Source organism: Passer domesticus, chromosome 10 (genome assembly GCF_036417665.1).
Source record: "Passer domesticus isolate bPasDom1 chromosome 10, bPasDom1.hap1, whole genome shotgun sequence".
In the NCBI taxonomy this organism is placed as follows: domain Eukaryota; kingdom Metazoa; phylum Chordata; class Aves; order Passeriformes; family Passeridae; genus Passer; species Passer domesticus.
This window is the reverse complement of record NC_087483.1, coordinates 25670751-25691388: the sequence shown is the minus strand read 5'-3', so window position 1 is coordinate 25691388 and position 20638 is coordinate 25670751. Positions and strand designations below refer to the sequence as shown.

Below are 20638 nucleotides of genomic sequence, written 5' to 3'. Positions count from 1 at the left end.
ATTGATTACTTCCTCAGCTGTGCAGATCCACAGTACTTAACAGGTCTTTCTGCCTCTCTTTCTGTCAGAGATTATAGGTATACACTAAAGGACATTATGCACTACATAATAATTATGGATGTTCATACATTTCACAGCCAAGTAAGTGACAGTCCAGCTCTGTATGAAGATGTAGATTTAGTCATTAGATTAGAAAAAAAATCCTTTAAAATATTACAAGAAGAGCACAACTCAATACAACTGAGCAGTTATAAGTGGTTTTAATGATTTTTCACTTTTTGGATATGATAATCCTCAAAGTAGCATTCAAAAATATAGTGCAAAATATTTATTCATTTTATTTACAAATAAAATGTGTAGTTCAGCTTCTGATCCTTGCCACAGTAAATGTTATTCTTTTATGTGATGAACAGAAATTATGAGAAACATTTATAGAGAAAAAAGTTAAATTTTAAACCTTAGAACAAAGATCTTCCTTCAGCTATATTTTTGTAGGAGTTACACAATATTTTTCAAAACTGTTTTCAGATGAAAAGAAAACCCAGAAAATCCAAGACAACACTAAAGAATTACATAGGAAAGAATGGTTTTCAAAACCATAAAGTTAATTTTGCTGTGACAATCACAAAGCAAAGTTCTTATCTACATAGAATATAAATTTTTTTTCTTTCTGCAGCTTAAACATAGAATCTTTACAATGTAATGGGTTTCCCCCCGCCTTTTTGCTATACAAATTGCCTTTGGGGGAAAAAGTACACTAGTATCTTCCTTTCCCTCTGATGAAACAGCAAATGCTTTGGTTAAAGAGCAATCCGTGCACAATAGTGTTTTAACTTGCAAGGCAGCACTCCTTTATTAAGTTGATAGAATTCCACTAGCTGGATGAGATCAGTAAATCTGGTATGACCATCATCGAGGGTATAGAATAGCTTCCCATCATCTTCCAACTGTAAAAATGGAAAAACAAGTTTTAATAAAATCCTCTTTTCCTACTTTTTTTTTTTCTGACTGGAATACTTGTTTGAGAAGTGTTCTTACAGACCAACATATTCATAATCTTACAACTACTGCGAGCAGAAAAAATACAGTGATTGTTTACACATCATTAAAATCTAAAGAAAATATTTTAAGATTATTTTTAAAAATACCAATAGGAAAACAATGCCTTATTTCACTTCAAGTACACACCTAAAAGGAAAGAACACTTAAATAAGTATAGGATACTCTTTCTGCACAACAACTACTTCATGCTTTTGCTTTGGAATTATAGCTGGGGTTAATACCAACCCTGAGTTCTTACATAGTGACATGAAGCAAAAAAGTTTGAAGTCACTCATAGATTTCAACCTTTGCTCCATTCACTTCCATGATTTTCTATCATTTCCATAAGGTGGGATGAGGCTACACACCAGTGCAGTGGGGTGCTCCACAAAAGACACTACCCATTGCTAGTGTGACATGCTTGTTCTGGCAGTTCTTTGTTCTAGGGGGAAGAATTGCTGCAGCTCCAAACATGTATTAGTGCAGATACAGAAGAGAAAGAAGAAACTTCAACAGATACCTTGAAAGACTCCTTTTGACTTTAAAATGCTTAAAAATTTGCAATCACTGTTTCCCTCTTCTAAGTTACTGAATGTTAGCTCTTGCACAATTTATTGCACTGCTGACTACATAATTTCTTGATTTAGTTCCCCTACTGCTGACATGTCTAATATCAAGAGGATTAGTGAAACAGTGACTAATTGGTATTCATGTAAATACTATTTTTAAAAGGAAAAGGGAAAAAGATACTTTACAAGATTGAAAGAGTAACGAACAGGATCCTGAAGTAGGGCTAGCACGGAGTAGCAGATGGTGTGCTAGGGAAAGATGCAACTATCCTACTTGAATACAGGGGAAGGGAGAAGATATAATTAGCTGTCTTACCTGTAATTAAGAAGTTTTATCTGAAGCAGCTGTTGAACTGCTTATGACTCCTGGTTATTCTACCCCTTTCTACCATGACTGGAAGTAGTTTGTAATTTCTTTATTCTCAGACTTTGGTCAAACCAGGTCAAACTCTGCTACTTAAGGAATTACCAATGTGAGAATGTGTGAACTCCTGTGCTCCAGCCAAAAACCTGAAAATGGATTATCATTCATTGGACTTTCTTTATGCATGCAATTTTCCTGCCAACACACTGCAGGCAAGGAGAGTTAACAATTCAAATGTCTGTTATCCTCCTAACAAGTTAATTCCAAACTTTGAAATGAATACCAGACAGATTGCTAATTCTAAAGCTATCAATATTTTGCAAAGTAAAAACTCATATCAAAGTTCTGTTGCTGAAGAACCTAGCATCTTCTGCAAGCTAAGAAGGCTGTTATGAGAAAACATTTATTAGAAAAGACAGTCCCAGAACTGTATATCAACTCTTCATCTTTCATATGGATGAAATTTCAGGATAGAATCCATTGAAGTGAACTTGTATCAGCTCAGAGAGTAAAGGCTGAAAAATACCTTTAAACTAACAAGCTCTTCGATTTTCACAGTACAGGATTCCAAATGCAACCCAAAGGTTTCCTTCTGAACTTTTTACAGTCAATTCCCAACTACCCGCCTGCAATATCTGTTGCACAGGTTGCCAGTGTTAACACAAGGTACCTGTTTACATGGGTGAGGCATGAACTAGCAGGCTGCATACCCTATCTAAAAGGAGACCTTTTTAAGTGCAGCATAATCTGAAGCAACCTAAAATACAAGAAAAAAATAATTCATTTAGAGATTGGATTGTTTTTACCTTGCAAAAAGGCTTTGCAAATTACATTTATTTGTTTACATTTAGTAAGAAAGTTTGCCTTTACAATGGCCGGAAACAGGTAAGTGTTTAGAACAGCAGAATTTGAAATTCAAAGAGGTAACCTTGATCTTCAACTAATAAGCTATGAATTTACTACAGTAATACAAAATGCCTTGTTTCTTAGAAAATGATCGCTTCATTTAGATCAGCAGCAATTGGAAGCAAAACCCTTCCTCCCTTAAACAACAATTTCCTGAAATCTTTAAAGAGCATCGTTCTAGAAAAAACAGAGCATGTCAGAGTATTGAGAATGCAATGAGGGTACTGAATGCAACCAGAAACTGACAGAAAGAAACTGAAATATGCCAATATTTGGGGGACAACAGCTTCTATGCTGACACACTCTCTCTGGACTGAGCTGTTCTAATCAATTTTTTTTTTTTTCTGGCTACTATAATAGGAGAAATTGGTTTACTTAAAAAACAATTCAAAAACATTTCCTTCAAGGAAGTCAAGTTTTGCAATGAAGTGCTACAGGTCTTCTCGATGAACAGCATGGGAAATGTGACCCAAGTCTGTAGACAACTATATGAAAACTAAGAATTCCTGGTTCTCCAACCCACAACAGGAGAGCAAGGTTTTAGCATGTTCTTATGAAGGGAAGAAGAGAATCATCCGTCTCAGAGGAAACTGAAGATAACTGCAGCATGCTGCTACACCTGCGCTTAAAGAGAGGGTCTGTTTCCTGATACAGAAAGGGGAAGTGGTCTCTTAAATTTGAGAGTTAAGTTACATCTTAATGAACTAGACTCATACACTCTTTGTATGGGGTTTAGAAGGTTTTCTAAACCACACAACAATTATAACAAAGTAAATACTAGAACTGACTACAGTCAATGAATGCACAAAGACCTTACATCTGGGATTCTTATCAAGGATTATATGTTGATGATCCCACGGGATCCAGTGCATAACTATCACTTTTGGATCAAGTAATCCTCCATATTCTGTACCTAAACACAACAAAATCCTGGACAATTCTTATAGCTAATCTGATCAACTTTCCTCCTCTCAAATAATGCTTCCGTTTTATTCTACATGAACATTTTTTTAGTAGAGGATATCAGCTACAAGCCCTAGGTAAGGCATACAGAACTTTGGTGAATGATCAGAGAGAATCAACAGAAAAAGACCAAAAAAAATAGTGCCACTTGACTAATTTCTACTGAGAAACAACAGAATCTGCTAGAAACTTCAGCAGGAAGATACATGGAAGCTAGAGTATTATGTGGATGGGAAGAAAGGTTCTTGTAAAGAAAGATAAAAATGCTCTGGGTATGCTCAGTTATGTCAAGCATCTGTGGCCAAAACAAAAAATGATCAAGTATTTCTCAACTCAAGAGATGCAACATGTAAAGAAATCCACATAAATCACCTCATGAGAGAGTGGAAGCAGTGGGGATGGCTAACCATTCTGGCAGGATAACTGGACATAATGTTCAATGAAAACTAACTGAAATATGATTTCAACTTACTAACTTCCACTTATCTATAAAGCAGCTGGAATAAATGATGATTTTTTTTTTGTTGTTCCCCTGAAGAAGGCCTGTACATTAATATACCTCAGTAACAACAAGAGAGGTCAACAAAATATTTCTGACTACAAATATTGAAACTATCCTTAAGAGAAGACTCAGTGAGATATGGACACATGATGGAGGCCGTCCAAAACAGATGACTTAGAAATTGTGTACATACTGAAAAGTAAAAGGAAACATGAACTCTATTAATACATTATTTTCATGCCATCAGAGTTGCTTCTATTCCAGTTGAAACAAATTTGTTTAGTTTTTCAAGAAACATTTTAGGATTTCATAATACTAGTCAAGCTTTAGAATAAATCAAAGAGTAAAGCTCAAAAACATTCAACTCTACTAAAGAATACTAATTATATTTAGTGATACAGGTATGATGTTCGCATCTCCGCAAAACAACAAAAGAGGAAAAAATCCATCCATATTCTACCACAGCTCGTAATTTTTTTTGGTTTCACAACTCCATATATAAATTGAAACAACTTACTTACTGGTACAATTTGAAAATGTTTTATTTTTAATCCATGACTCAGTGACAATACAAATGTTTTGGGGTTACTTTGGCTATCACGTACCAGGAATACCCTAAAAGAGAACAAAAAAATTTCAAAGTAAGAACATTTGAAATCCTTTTATAAACATCCACTTAAAACTGTTCTAAATTCATTACAGCAAGTATTAGTGAAAGCATAAATAATATCAATTATGTAAGTTAGACTTTTAATCAGTATTTCTTTGCCAATGTGTCACTGGGAATACTTTCTCTTAAGTTCTTCTTCACCTTGTCTATTATGTGAAAAACATGCATTCTCGGAATAAATGACACTGTAGGCGTTAGTTTTTACACTGCATAGAATTACAATACATTTCTTCAGACAGAAAAGCACCCTCAAAGTTTGTGCTTTGAACAAAATTTTTCTTTGGACTCTGACTAGAGAAAACTTGCATTTTCTAAATCACAAGCATTATAAGTAAAATTCAAAAGGTAGTTCAACAGCAATTTTACAGAAAAGGTAATGCAAGGCATACCAGAATGTTCTTCACATCTGGCCAATCCTCATAAATGCACTCTCATTTCTGCACAGCAGCAATATTCCCAACAAGACAGAGCTACACTCTGCTTGCTTTATGGAATGATTATTCAAAGCATGACACTCTGAATGGCCAATAGTGCCACTGCAACTAAATTTCACTGGGAACTTATTCCAACCAGAACATGGACAAACATAACTTTGCCATAGTCCTGGTAGAATAATTTGGTAAAGACAAAGGACAATTACCAGCATGAGGCAGTTTTCACTGAATCACCTGGCTTGGAATATTGGCAGAGAACAGTTTGGAGGACAGGGAAGAACCTGGTAGATAGCTTTGGAGTGGAACCAGTCTGAACTGTTTGTACTGGGCAGGTCTGGAACAGGTGTAGCTAACCAATACACCAAAGAAGGGAAATGGAGGGATAGCCACTGGCCAGCATGCTCCTCTTTCAGGACAGAAAAGAAATGGGCAAAATGGACTTGCAGGTTTCAACTGAGCGAGCATTAGTGACCACCTAATCATAAGTGTTTGCCCCCATGCACACCAGAAATGACAGCCCAGGTACTACATGAAAAGAAAGTATTTCAAGGGGGGGGGGGGGGGAAACAGCCAGAGGTTTGCAGTGGATTTTCATTGACTTCCAGCATGGATTCAAAGTACTAATTTAATTCTCAATGTTTTTAAGAGTTCTCTTTTAACATAGTAAGAAAATTCCTGGCATTAAGAAGTTTGGAGTCCAAACTCATTACCGTTTCTGTCAAAATGCCTGTGCAGAGCAGTTGGGAGCCCCGTTACTGCCGCAGCTCGTCCCGAGGGCTGCTGGCTCGGCTCAGCTCGGTTCGGCTCGGCAGGGCCAGCGGGAGCGCCGGCAGCGCGGGCTGCGCTCAAACCGGCTCGCTCCCACCACCTAGCGGGCTCCCACCCTCCCGGGACACCTCTGCACTAACTTCATGTTCTATGTTTGTCATCAATGGCTGGCACTTCGTTTTTGGTTTTTTTTTTGGTTTGTTTGTTTTTTGGTTTTTTTTTTTTTGTTTGGTTTTTTTTTGTTTGTTTGGTTTTTTTGGGTTTGTTTTTTTTGTTTTGTTTTGTTTTTGTTGTTGTTGTTGTTTTGGTTTTTTGTTTTTTTTTTCCAGAAAAATGACGCTGTAGGAATGTGCCATTTTGTTGATATCCAAAATGGGCTCTCTATACCCAGTTACTAGGATCCACATTAAATGATACACAATGCAATCAACTTTTATGGGTTCTTATTCATCAGTTCTTTTAAAGTACATTTTCCTACTTCTTTCCTAGTTTTATCACAAATATAAGGAACATTTCTTCTCCTTCAGATAAAAAGATCTTCATTATTTTCTAAAATAATCACAATTACCTACTTTACCTACTTTAGTTGTCAAAGAACCTTTTAAATTTTTGTTATGATGACAGGACTGTAGTTCACAGAATCTCAGAAATGTTAGCTGGAAAGAGCTTTTTAGACATGCTGGATGACTCCAGTCAACTTCTCCCTAATGAACTTCTCTGAATGACGAGCTGGACCTTTTCATGGGCCTTCTGCTAATGCTCTTATCCCTTTCATCAACCAATTTTCACTGAAAAGTCTTCAAATATACTTTAGGGGGTAAAATACAAAATCTACAATATTACCATGTGAACTTTTTTAATAAAGTTGGTTTAACACCAGATCCAAAAACTTTCTTCCTTCATAACATGCTTTTAGATGGTTGCTCTCCCTAATTTGGTTATCCAAATACTAAAAGTACTGTAGTTTATATAACTGCCTCCTTGTCTTCTAAAAGTCATAATGAAAAACATGTTTGTTGGTACATACAGCATTACAGAAGCCCAACTCCCTTGTCATATATGCATGAGAACTCCTTGCTCAGGATCACCGTGAAAGGCTCAACATGGATTATTTCTCTGCCCTCACTCCCAGAAACTGAAGTTCATTTTTCTCATTAAAGATGGCTGCATTTCTGGTGATAATTCATGCTTTCAGCTGATCAAAATGATGTCACACGATGTCATGTGTTCATTACTTCACTGTAACTCCTGAATATGTATCTGACAGCACATGAGCACTCCTACTACCAATGTTCTAAATAATTCTAGATAGTCCACACAAAAGTTTCATCCTCCTCAAAATCCCACTGCACAGCTATGAATGGCTCCAAGAATATAACAACACTGTACTAAACCAATGCTAGCAAGGTATTCACTTTCTCATTTCAGTGTGTGTGTAAGAAATACACTGAAAGATGCATCAGGCGTAGACTGACATCCTATCCAGAAATACATGTTGGACACTCATCCCCGTGTCCCGGCCCTCTCTTTTAACAATTGCAAAATTAAATGCAAAGCACAGAACCAGCTTCAAGATGATAAGCCAGGCTTAAAAACATGACCCCAGAAATTAAAAAAAAAGTGGAAGTCAAATTAATCATCCCTGTTCTGGGTTTGTCTCCCTTTCCTTTCCTTTACTTTTTTTTTTTCCCCTGGAGCCCTTTCTGTAGATGTAGAAAACAATATTACAACATACTTAATCTAAAACTGAAGGAATTTAACCACCAATCAGATGATCCAGGTACCTAACTGGAAACAGACTCAAAGAAACTGAGTTTCTTATGGAATTACTCATTGAATGAAGGAGGCCCAAGTTTAAATTTAATACAGGACTAAGGATAAAATTGCAGGAATGAAAAGCAGGAGGATTTGAACATAAAATACCTACTTGCTTTGTCATTTTTTAAAATTATTATTTGAATGAAATATTTAAAAATTAAAGTCTTATCCTAACATCTATTGTTTACTATTAAAGGATTACACAATTTTTAGTCAATTCATGAGAAAAAAGCATACTTTTTTCAGTCTCTGTCCCAGCACAGTTCATCTTAGAATACTGTTTTCAAGCTTTCTTTCACTCTTTCATCACTAACAGAGATACAAAAGACAGTGGTGCCAAGGCTGACAGCTCCAGAGAATCCTGTGCAAGGACACAGCTCTGGTGCTTGGCTCTGAATGGACATAAGCAATCGGTCAGTGACAGAATCTAAGTCCTAGATCACCACTTCATGGTTTCCAAATGATATAAATACAAACCAACAGATCCCCAGATAGCACTACATAAAAGAATTTTTATTCCTATTAGGCAAGTGCAAACTCCTTGCTCCATCTCCCCCCACTAAGCGGTACATGAAAATAAGAGTTGTTGGCTAGAAACACGTCTCAGAGAAGCCATGTAGAGAATTAACTTACCCATCTACAAGTCCATGCTGCAAAATAAGTCTCTGAGCCTCCTCTCTAGAGATTTTATGATGAAACCATGACTGAGATCTGTGTATAGCTGTAGAAAAAAAGATCAGTGAAAAAACATTTTCCCTTTATTGAAAGAACCAGTTATTGAATATCTCTGGCAAGGAATTAACTCACACATACCCATGTTAGACATAGCAATAGGACTACCATGTGAGTTGAGTCGGAGACACCCTCTCCTCTGTATGAGAGAGAAGCAAAAACATGACTTCAAAGCTCTTTTGTTAAAAAAACCAACCAAACAAACAAACAAAAAAACAACCAAACAAACAAAAAAAAAAAACCCCACCAAACCAGAAAACACTATTCTAATAAATCAAAGGTATTTATACCCGCCACGCTAATCCTTCTTCAACTGCAACTGAAAGGGCTTCTGTTGGATTTTCTATAATTCTGCTTCTGTGTCCTGAGAAATCCATTGCTACTAAAGAATTTTCTGAAATGCTTCTCTGCAACAAAGAAAAATAAATTTAGTTTACTCACTTTTTAAAAGATTCATAATTTAAAAGCAAGCTTCTGAGAAAACATTATGTTTTGTAAGGGATATTTCAAGTATTGGCAGTGTTTCTCTTCAGAGCCAAACTCATTTTACCCTAGGGAGCATTTATAATTCCAGTATGCTGCTGCAAAGCTCAATTTTACAGTCTGGCAGGACAGACCATCTTTCTACATTACTGCAATGGATGACAAATACATCACTTTACCATAAACTGTATTTATATTTTTAACTGTAACTAGCCCTTTCCATGTCAAAACAAGTCAGGAAACTGTTATTAAGATGTCCAAGTAACAGGGAAAAAAAGGTAAAATACAAAATTATTATACATCATGATCCAATTAAAAAATATTCAAAATATTTCATTAGAAGTATGTCAGCTTTATATGTTTGCTATATAAATTTCCATTCAGTTTACCATATTTAAGCATTGAAAACAGCAATTTCTATGGAGTATAACTTCTATTTTAATACATCCCTTCTAACTCTAATCACAGACTCAATACCTGCAGCATCTGTTATAAAAAAATGCTTGTGAAGATCAATTTTGTAAAACTGAATAAGAACATTGAGGTTTGACAAAACAATCCTAAAAATCACCAAAATGTTTCTCAGAAACCAAAAGGTTTACAAAATCAGTTGCTATAAGAATTGTGATGGCTCAAATGTTAGCAGGCACTGGAATATCTAATAAATAAAAGAGCGTTCCAGCACTCTATAAGTTAAAGCAACATCTGGACACAAGAGGCCCAGATTTCTGTAGGGTTAGCAAAGCTTCCCAGTCCAAAACCAGAGCAGCTCTGGTTTGGTTTTTTTTTTTTTTGGTTTTGTTTTTTCTTTTGCTTGGTTACAAGCATGAATATAACTAAAAACGGAAGAAGCAATTCTGTAGTTCACTGTAATTCTTGACACTGTAGACTAAGGTCTGTCTGAGTAACTGTAACCTGTAAAGAACTTGGCGAAAATAAAAAGATAAGGGCAAATTAAGAGAAAATGTTTGCCTTTAGCACTGTGGAAGAATATCTTTGTAGCTGACATGGTTGAGAAATGAAGGAATGTGAAACGTGGAAGTGGCTTCCTTATGAAGTACCTTCATTAGCGTGTGCACTTAATCCGCGATTATTCAATTTGCTGTTTTATTCATGAATTATATACGAGTAGAAAAACAGTGCCATTGTTAGCAGTGGGGATAGATTCTGCCTGTTAGAAGCTATGGGAACCAAAATGCACACAACAGTGAAAGAGGAGAGAATCAGTAGTGGCTCCCTGATCCATCATAAGAGCAGCAGCTGGCTATTGCAGTAGCTTCACATAACACAAACTAAGACACAGGCAGCATATTAAGCACATGCTTAATAAGCCATGCTTATTAGCAAGATCACTGAAAACTACTTTTGTGAATACCTGTGATAGCAAATGCATTTTTTAGGCATTTTATCAGCAAGAACTACAATAAAAGCTAAAAAAAAAATTCACCATAAAATCATTGGCACAGATCTCATCAATAAGTAATTTTAATCCAATTTAGCCAAAAAGAAAACATGAAAGGGATATAAATCATCCATGAAAAAGTCTGAAATCAAATGACTCATAATGAGCTGGGATAATGTAAGATATTAAGAAATGGACAACCTCATCCAATCCCAACTATCCAACTGAGAAGATGGACATGTTATCTTGTATAGGCTGTTTTTTCTCCAAAACAGGGCAGACCATCAGTCGAATTATGGTTTTCCCCCAAAGTCCAGTCAGCATTACACCAGCTCAAATTAATCTCAAGTACTTAATATTTTATATATATTTTTAAATTAAAAGAGGAAGTATACCAAAAAGGATTTGTTACAACCTACTTATTCATCAGCATGTGTAACCTTAAACACTTTGCTTCTCTTAAATGCTTAATGCATTTATGGTCCTGCTGCTTTGCTTTGTTTTCAAAATCTTCTTTCCATTCAACAGTAATAAGCCAATGAACTCCCAAAATACTGAAGATTTTACAAAGAGAAAGCCTTTTAACTCTTTTGTTCTAAGTAAGGAAATTAATTACCTCTCTAGTCAACTCTGGCAGCCCTAAATAATTCGGCAAGCATTGGCACATGCAAGATTTTGAAGGAGCAGGTCAGCAGTGTAACTGACACAAGTCACTTGAAAAGAGCACAATGGCAGAAACATGTATTTTATTCATGGAGCTACTGTGGGACATACCATAGGTGTTATATTCAAAGGGCTGCAGCCACTTCTACCTTGATATGGTTGCATGTAATTCTGATACAGCTGCATCCCATACTAAAACCAGAAAATAACATGGTTAGCATTTTAAATTATAAACCTAAGCCAAGTAAGGTTTTTTCCAGATGAAAAAGATAGCACAAGCTTCTTTTACCATTAAAAACCAGGGACAAAAGCTGTTAGGCTAAGGAAATGTACATCATCACTGTTGCTGCTGCCTTTATAAATGTACACTTTGCATTAAATACTACCCATTTAATACACCAACTGGGCCTGTTCCTATTTTGTCACAAACAGTCACATTTTAAAAACATTAAAGTTCCCTTGTTGTGTATTGTTGTTGCTTTGTTCAACATTACTCAGCAATCTCACTGAATTCAACATGGTTACTCAGAAGCATATGCTTAATGTTAAATATTTTCAGGACTGAGGCATCATTCCATCCCTTAAAATGATTCCAGGATTTGAACTCCCTCTTCTTGTGGTGATGAAAAAAAAATATTTCAAAGTACAAAATTGATACTGCTATTTCATGGGAACCTAAAATGATGTTACCTCTCTACTCACAGCATCAAAATATCACATAGCACACTTAATCAAGAAGTTAACTTCACACAAAAAAATTACCTTGAGTAACCTAATTGCTGTCATCCAACAGGTCCTACTTTGTTCATCATCTGCACAGAGCTGTTTCAGGTCTCTGGTTCCTCCTGATTTGTTAGGCTAGAAGGCCACAGCACATTTTTTTAGCATTAAAGCATATCTTGAAGATAATACCTGTTGAAATAAAAGCCACTAATTCTCCTATTTTATAACAGACAGCTGAATATTGCTTTCAAAGCCTTAAAGAAACTTAAGCTTACCTAAAAACTGTGGCTTGCTTTAATATGTATCAGAATAATAAGCTTGTACCTTAAAGCAGAATCCATAGTTTGTTGGTGCTCCAGAAATCTTTTTGCCTGTTAAAGACATGTACATATCACTATTGCTGAATTCACAGAAAAACTGCAGATGCCTTGGCTCCTAAAAAGAAAGTAATGTAATACAGTTAGACTACTTTTAGCCAGCCTCTCCAGATAAGAAACTTGGAAGAATACAGTAGTTATCCTGTTCCAAAATACAGACTTACAAAGTGCAGTTTTAAACATGACATCATGAAATCTAAAAAGAGGCAGCTCAATATTCATTTCATAATGCAGTGGAAAGAGAAATCAAATCAGTTAAAGAGTTTATTCCTCCAGAGGGGAAAACTACAAGTTACATAATTTCTGAAAAAACTTCCACTAGTTTCAAGCAATAATAAAATTCGAGTAGGAGGCAAGTTTTGAGAGCAGTATGCATTTCAAACATCAAAACAAAATAAACTTCCATAAACTGAAAAACAACATACTGTTATAATTATTGCCCAGTACCATTTCTAACCATTATCTCTACCCACTAAGTTAATTATGTCAAGGAAGCAAACAAAAGAAATTTGCCAAAGGATACAAACTAGCTCAATGAAAACTTTGGCCAGTAATTACAGAAAATCCGAAACATGAATAAACATTGGTTTGAGTAGTTTATGTAAAAGGTTTCTCAACTCCAATGTTTAATATGATAAGGCTTAAGGTACCACTGCCAAAAATCTGAACTAGTAACATGAAAATCTGTCCAGTGACAAATGTTGAGAATTCCCAAATTTATTTTGTAACAATTATTATTTTATATATTAATTACCATATCCACTTTTCAGAACATCAACTTATACTACAGAAATTTAATTAGTATTTGAAAATTTGTTTTAACAGGGTACTATGTTATGAGGAGTATCAACCAGAATGAAGCAAACTTATCAGGCAAAAAGAAACCAGAGTTTCTAAGACACCTTCCCAGTTTTGTATCTCTAAATTTCTCTAGATTTTATCTACAATAACTACATTTTTTTCTTTTTTATCACTGTAAGTTTAATCATTTGCTTATAAATTTTGGTTATTATTACAACAAATGATAAATACATACATATTTGCTCTGACTTCATAGTTCTTGCTCTCTCTCTTCTTTTTTTCCTCCCTTACCTTAGATGTACCTTTAGTGGAAAAATAAAGGCCAGATCTTCTCAAAAGAAAGTACAATTTTTTCCATGATTTCTTCCCCTGCTCCTTTGCATGCAAATAGCCATGAATCTCAGGATATGTGCTGGAGCTAAGGAACATCTGAAAGAAAGTATCAGACATGCATTTTTCTTTTCCTCAGAAATCAGCTTTGTGTTTCATTAACATACTCAGGGCTAAGGGGAATAACTCCTAAATACACTATCACACCAGAGTAATTCAGTTATGATCACATCTAATCCCATCAACAGCAGCTCTCATTTAAGGCATGTAAGAATGTTACATAACTCCAAGGTATGCTAAGCAAGTTACATATTTATATGGAACCATATGGTTTGAAATGAGAGCATTACTTCTGCAATATGTGAACTTCTGCAACTAAACCAGTGTAAGAAGTACTGATCCCATGCCTCAGACCCTATTTATATAAAACTGCTAATCAGTGTTAACAACAGAAGAAAAAAATTATGTCCCTCCCCTCACTCACCATGTTACAAACACCGAAATTAAATTACCTGAGTTAAAATTAACTCAGCAAACCACAAACCATGCAGGTCAGGCAGATATTAGCATTTTCGAAAGGAGGGAATAAAGGGCTCTGCACCTGAAAGGTGCTTAAGGAGCAGCTTTAGTTGAACCAAAACCAGAGAGACTGGGCCAGTCCCCAAGACAGCTCCTGCCTCTACTCAGGATATTCAGTGACTTCTCTTCATCCATTTCATCAGACACTGTCAGAGTGCAACACAGCTCTTATCTTGCTGAGGCTCTGACAGTTCTACTCAGTCTTGCTGCAAAAGTACCCACTAAAAATGAGCAACCATGTTAACTTTACCCTAATTCCATATAATGCATTCATTTTTATCACTCTTCTTCTAGTAACACTACTCAGAGCTATGACTCTAAACATATTAACCCAGAATTCTTCTATTTCCATATATGCCACAGAATCTGTTATTTCTGAGCTCTTCGAGGAACCTTGCCCCAGGACTGGTCTGTGGTATCATAAATTCTGTCAAGGCTTACATAGAGGTATGGCACAAAGGGTTTTCTGGTCGATATCTGCAGTTTTCATTGCTGAATTTTCCTCCTACACACTTCTATTTCCAGAAAATCTTATTTGAGGAGTGAAACAACAGATTACAAGAGATGGACTGGCCAGTACTGGACTCCAGCAGAATGAAAAAGTGACCGTTATTTTGGAAGCACACCAAGTTCTCTGGCCACTAAATAATACAGTCCAACCAAGATATACAAGGTTTATTTGACTGTTATTGTTTTCCTGCCTTGCAGTGAGATGCTGCAGCCCAACCTGAGCTGGTGTGAATGCAGTAACACAAGCAGGGCTCCACTGGCCAGGGCAGCGCCCAGCCCACCACCAGCACTGCATTATGAGCAGCTTCACTGCTATTCACCTGAAAGCTCAATTGCATTAAGCTCAGGTGCATCTAGCTGCACGTGCTGCTGGCACACAGCTGTGTGCAAATGCAGTTAAAGCTATTTTAGCCACACCGAAGCAGACGGGTAGGTCTTGATACATGTTCTGGCTGTTCATCTTCCCTTTTGCCATGTACTAACAGGTTCACTGGTGGGAAATATGCAGGCTGAACTGAAAAAGTATAAAATCCATAAACAAAGTCAAATTAAAGCCTTAAGAAAATCTAAACAAGCCAATGTATGCAAAAACAAAAGAGCATCTTTTTAGGCTTTAATGTCTCTGCTGAAACTAAAAGGAGTGGTTGGCTTCCTGCCTGCACAAGTGTCTTCCCCAGGATTTCTGCCATAAGAGCTTCAAACCAGAAATGCTGTCATGAAAAACACTTCTCTTACTCAGCAGACCAAAGTGGAAGAGCAATACAATGCTAAGCTTCAACAGTCAGTGTTGTACCCATGCTATCAATTAAAATAAAGTAGCAGTAATGCTAGGAAAAAGGCAATCTTAAATCCATCTTTTCCTTTCTAAGGAAAGACAGCTGAGGACTATGTGAGAAAATAGAACATGAACAAGCTGTAGTCAAAACCATTAACTGTCAGAAGGATGAGCAGTAAAAATATTTCAGAGTGAGAACTGAATGTCTGTAATAAATGCCAAAAATGAATTATAGTAGGAAAGAAAATTTCCTTGGGTTGCTTTTTGTTTCAACTTGTTTTTTTGGGTTTTTTTTTTTTGCTGCTCTTTGTTTTGTTGGGTTTTTTTTAATGGAGGTACATACAAGTTTGTTAAAGGAAGGAATGGATCCCTGTTTATGCAGATAAAAATAAGAAAAATCCTTAGTACTGGAAGAAGAAGGGAGAGCTAAATGATAGTACACTGCAGACAGGGACTACTGGTCTGGTCACACAATATGCAGAAATAAACTTGCACCCTCTTCCCCACACAGTGAAATATACACCCTGATAAGTGGAGTGGTGTCAAATGCCACCATGTCCTTCAGACACTGATACAGACAGCACTAAGGAGTTGAAACATATGCAGTGTTTCAGGGAGTTAAAGAAGCCATCATTACACTAGACTTTGTGAACCATGTTGAATTTGATGACTGATTTCTTCAAAGATGTGATGACAGCTAGCCATGATCTAGACCAATACTACTGGAAATGAGCTGGATTTTTACCCTGAACCTGCTGAAAAATTTCAGAAGCACCAAGTAATTCCAGTGAAGAATTAATTCAGAATCTCACTATTGTCCCCTATAGACTTCAGTCCACCTGAAAAGTTTAGACTGGGAGGCCAACAAAACCTAGAGTGGAAGACAGAGTAAGGCAGTGGGGAGATTAAAACAACACTCAGGAGATTGGCAAGAGACTGAAATGCAATGCAGGCAGTCATATGAGAAACTGGTGAGGGAAAGAGGGACTTGCTATGGCAGGGAGATTAAAGAAATGAAAGCCTGGCTCTTAATAATGATCTTAAAATTGTCATACTATGTTCATTTTTGACATATTTTAAAACATCCAATTTGCAAAAATAGCCTAAAGCAAGTTCCAAATGACCCAGACTGCCTACCACTACACATGCACATGCAGCATTGTGTCTCAGAGCTGCTGGACCCTGATCAGTACAGTGACACACCTCCTCTGTAGGCTAATTCATGGCAGCAATTAAACCTCTCTCTCTGCTATACATTGACACTCAGTATATCCCACACAGTACGTTTACTTAACACATGCTAAATGGATAGGAGACTCATGAACATCTCTTTTGGTTTTGTGGCTCTGTTCTACCACAATGAATTTTTTGAATCTGCTCTGATTCAAAATCATCAGCCAAAATACTCAGTCTTCCACTGTCAATGAGAGTTAAGAAAAACAGACCTTGAAAACATTTTACTTGCTTACAGCTCAATCCACAAAAGGATGTCAAAGTATCAGAAGTGATTTTTTAATCACTTGTAAGCATTGAATTGTCAAACTAATGTCTCTTTTGATACTTAACCAAGCACATCACAAATAATAATGCAGCCCATTAACTTGTCTTAATGAAAGTTTCCACGGAGATAGTGACTCACTGTAAACAATTTACCCAACAGTTTCTGCTGAAATGTGCACAATGGCTGCACAATCCACCAAGGTATTCTCTACTTTGTGCCTATTAAGTTTCATTTGATGAAATACAATTAAGCATACAATACAACACAAAATAGCAACAGAGGAGAGTTTACAGCATGTTTTTCAAGCTACCAAAATGGCAAGTAACTAGATATGTACTTAGCATGATTCTTAATCTTACCTAGCACCTTTGAACATATTCTAAATCTCACAATATGGGCTTAAAGAAATTCTGCACAAGAATATATGGCAAACAGTTCTCTTATAAAAGTCTTCATTATTTTTTGAACTACTAAATTACATTTGTAAAATTTAACATAAATATAAATATTTATATATATATAAATATTAAAAGTTCTATCAACATAAAAATATAAAGTTCTATTAACATAGGGAACAGAATTTTCTAAATTAAATGTTTATGCTAGACTGCAAAATCTGTATTATGTAGGTGGCAAAAGGGAAACAATTTTCATTAGATTTGCAGCACTTCTGAAATCACAAAAATTTTATTCAGGTTTGTAAAAATTACTTACAGAATCTAGTGTGTGTCAAATCTAATTCACACAATTTTTTACTATATTTGGGATAATCTTAACATCTTGATTAAAATACACTTTTATAAGGATATAATTATTTAATATGAAAGAGTGCTTTGAGAATTAGTTACTTAAAATGGTTTTCATTTACTGGTGGATGCTAAGGTAGACCTTATCATATAGAATTTTTTTCAACTGTAATTTCTGTGTTTCTTTTGTTTCTGCCCTAAATATCCTGTGTTATGTTGCCTTTCCAATCATTCTTTATCCCCAAAACTCATGCACAGGGTTGCTGTCTTAAGACCAGTGGAAGTTCTTCTTCTATTATTTAATTTTTCTAATGACAAGCAAACAAGAGTGATGTGTATGCTTCCACCTTTATTACTCATTTTTCCCCTCTTTGAAAGTAAGACGATGATCCCTGATACGGTCATTTTGTATCTTCATTTCATTATTCCCACTGTAAATCAGAATCTTGTATCTGCTTAAAAGCTGACTAACACTGAGTGACCTACCATAATTTTTTCTGAAGGCTACAGTAGCCTTCAAGCTAACAAATCATACTAGTCAGTCTAAATTTTCTACTTGTTAAGTTTAACCATTTAACTCTTTTTTATATCCATTTGTGTCACACCACCAGTATTTTGGTATCCTACCATAGCCTGCTGCTAAGTTTGTTCAGCACTCCTCCACCTATTTAAGGGAAAAGGGTCTTTCACCTGAAATACCCAGTAAAGGTATTTAATGTTTTCACTGTATTTCCTTTGTTTTGGTGCTTCTTCACTCTTAAAGGATGTCCAAGTGTGGACATATAATACCTGCTAGGAAGGGTCACATTGTTTCTTATCTCTTGAGGAAAAAAGTTATTAACCATGTCTTGAGTTATTCAAAACCTAGCAACAGATCCAACAGCAATAAGGAAATATGCTCACACAGCACAGATAATGGGAAATTATGAGCTGTGCTGGTTCATATTCATTCAAGGATTACATACCTGTAATATCCCAGAGTGGCTTAGAGCTGCATTGGTCTCACTTGGAAAGGATATCATATGATCTGGAAAAAAGCTCTGTAACAACAAGAACTTGTATCAAAGTTCTGTAGAAATAGTAGAATACAAAACTTTCTCATTTGTATGTGCAATTTAAGCTCTCAGTGCAGTGCAAGACACTGAAGATTCCCTGATCCAATAATTTAAGCTTACCTTAATATCATCCCAAAATTTGGCACATGCTATATATTATTTGCTGAAAAACACAGAATTTTGAGAAAACATCAATAGTCTCTGGAGCAGGGTTTCAGACACCAGTGCAAATCACATTGCAATATTTGGCCCTTAGTGTTGTTTTTCTAGCAGTAATTTCTATTGCTGTTGACACACAAGATTTGCCTGGGGAGTCAATATGCTACAAAGTAAGGAGGCTATATACCAACATGCTGAAAAGTGTACTGTTTTCTATTGTTTTCATTATATAAAAACCCAGTAAAATATTTTGGAATATCTTCCACTAACACAGAAAGGTTGTCTCAGGGTTTTTTTTAATCTCCTATTATTATACAAATTAACAAAAAAATCTGACTACATAAACATGACGGGGTTAAAAGTCTACAACTAAAATGCCAGTTTCATTATCAAGGAAAGCTCAAGGGATAATTTATGGGACAGACCTACAGCTGGGGTGTTCAATACAGTCATGCAGATATGAACCAGACAAGGGTTAACCATCACAAATAATGTTTCCTCAAGGCCTGGAAAAACTTGAAGTTAATATTCCCTTGGCCACCCAACATCCAGCAATTTCCATTTTTAATGAAATTGAACTTCTGGTAGGGTTAATTCATATTAACTCATTATGATAAAGCATTCTTGCTACAGCTAGGACCAGAACACCCAGGAGAACTCTGCTTAGCTATAGCTGCTGAAGCTGGTGTAGCTGCAGGTCCGCCACGCTCCACAGCCGGCTCCACTCACTGGTTATACACAAACTTAATTTTTGGAGGCAACAGACAGAAACTGATGCATACAAAGTCCCCCCTGAATATGAGGAAGAACTGCTTTACTATGTGGGTGATCACATACTGGAACAGATTGCCAAGAAAGGTTGTGGAATCTCTCTCACTGGAGATATTCAAGAACCCTCTGGATGCAATCCTGTGCCATGTGCTCTGGGATGACACTGCTTGAGCAGGGAGGTTGACCCATTCTGTGATTCTGTGAAAGCCTCTACACTAACTGCAGACCATCTCAAGCTGAAAAATTTTTCACTGATGTAGTGATATCTCTACATGTGGGACAAATCTATCATGATTTGGCCAGAGACACACAGGTCAATCAAACAAAAAAATTCCCAAAACTCTTATATTTCTTGTTATCTTTATATTTACCTTTTTATCTTTTTCATAGATAGATAATATGAGTTCCCTTTCACTTTTTATCTTTTAAGCCCTCATGCAGTTCTGCTATTTCTCCCTTTTATGTCTGAAAGAAGCTGGTTTTATAAGAGACAGCATTAGGAGTTGTCCAAATATACCATGGAGCAACCAGATGGTAAGTTCCTTCCGCAGAGCCAGGACTGCTTCCATGGCCTTTGCCATCAGCCAAGGTCTGAATCAGCAGCATTAACCTTTGGCAACATCCCTGAGTTACAAGATATCTCTGCTCTCTTTCCACTCCTTATGTATGCTAACTTTGGCTTCACTTTCACTTACCCCTAATAGGTTATGGCTGCTCATGGCCTTTTGTGTCAGTTGTCATTTAGCTACAGCTGGGAGAAGCTGCAATTTGGCAGTGCTGGGCCAGAACATTCAATTTTCACTTCACAATAAAATCATCTTTCCTACAGGTGCCCCTCCTCACACTGCTTCATTTTATATTATGTTGTCACTTGATGAAAAGTTCACTGAGTTGCAAAAATTTAATTTTGTTTTATGTCCGTGGCAAATTTCAATATAATTAAACCCAATTGCTGCTCCCAGCACCCCCAAACATAAAAAATGAACATGGATGTTT

General features: G+C 36.2%; 1 protein-coding gene across 9 annotated transcripts in view; it reads right to left on the bottom strand.

Annotated features, from left to right (window-relative positions):
• Nucleotides 1-241: 241 nt before the first annotated feature.
• Nucleotides 242-20638, bottom strand: part of GRB14 (growth factor receptor bound protein 14) — a 59274-nt gene continuing 38877 nt past the window's right edge. For 7 of the 9 annotated variants that reach the window (XM_064434675.1, XM_064434673.1, XM_064434674.1 and 4 more), the window contains 10 exons: nt 18623-18697; nt 13508-13645; nt 12363-12473; nt 12078-12173; nt 11427-11507; nt 9058-9174; nt 8849-8906; nt 8669-8756; nt 4867-4960; nt 242-947 (listed from right to left, as the gene is read on the bottom strand). In XM_064434675.1, coding sequence (XP_064290745.1) covers nt 801-947; nt 4867-4960; nt 8669-8756; nt 8849-8906; nt 9058-9174; nt 11427-11507; nt 12078-12173; nt 12363-12473; nt 13508-13645; nt 18623-18697 — 1005 coding nt within the window. In that variant the 3' untranslated portion in view covers nt 242-800. Of the gene's footprint in view, nt 948-1926; nt 2121-4866; nt 4961-8668; nt 8757-8848; nt 8907-9057; nt 9175-11426; nt 11508-12077; nt 12174-12362; nt 12474-13507; nt 13646-18622; nt 18698-20638 lie in introns of all 9 variants that reach the window. The other 2 variants (XR_010369319.1, XM_064434676.1) reach the window with 2 other exon arrangements.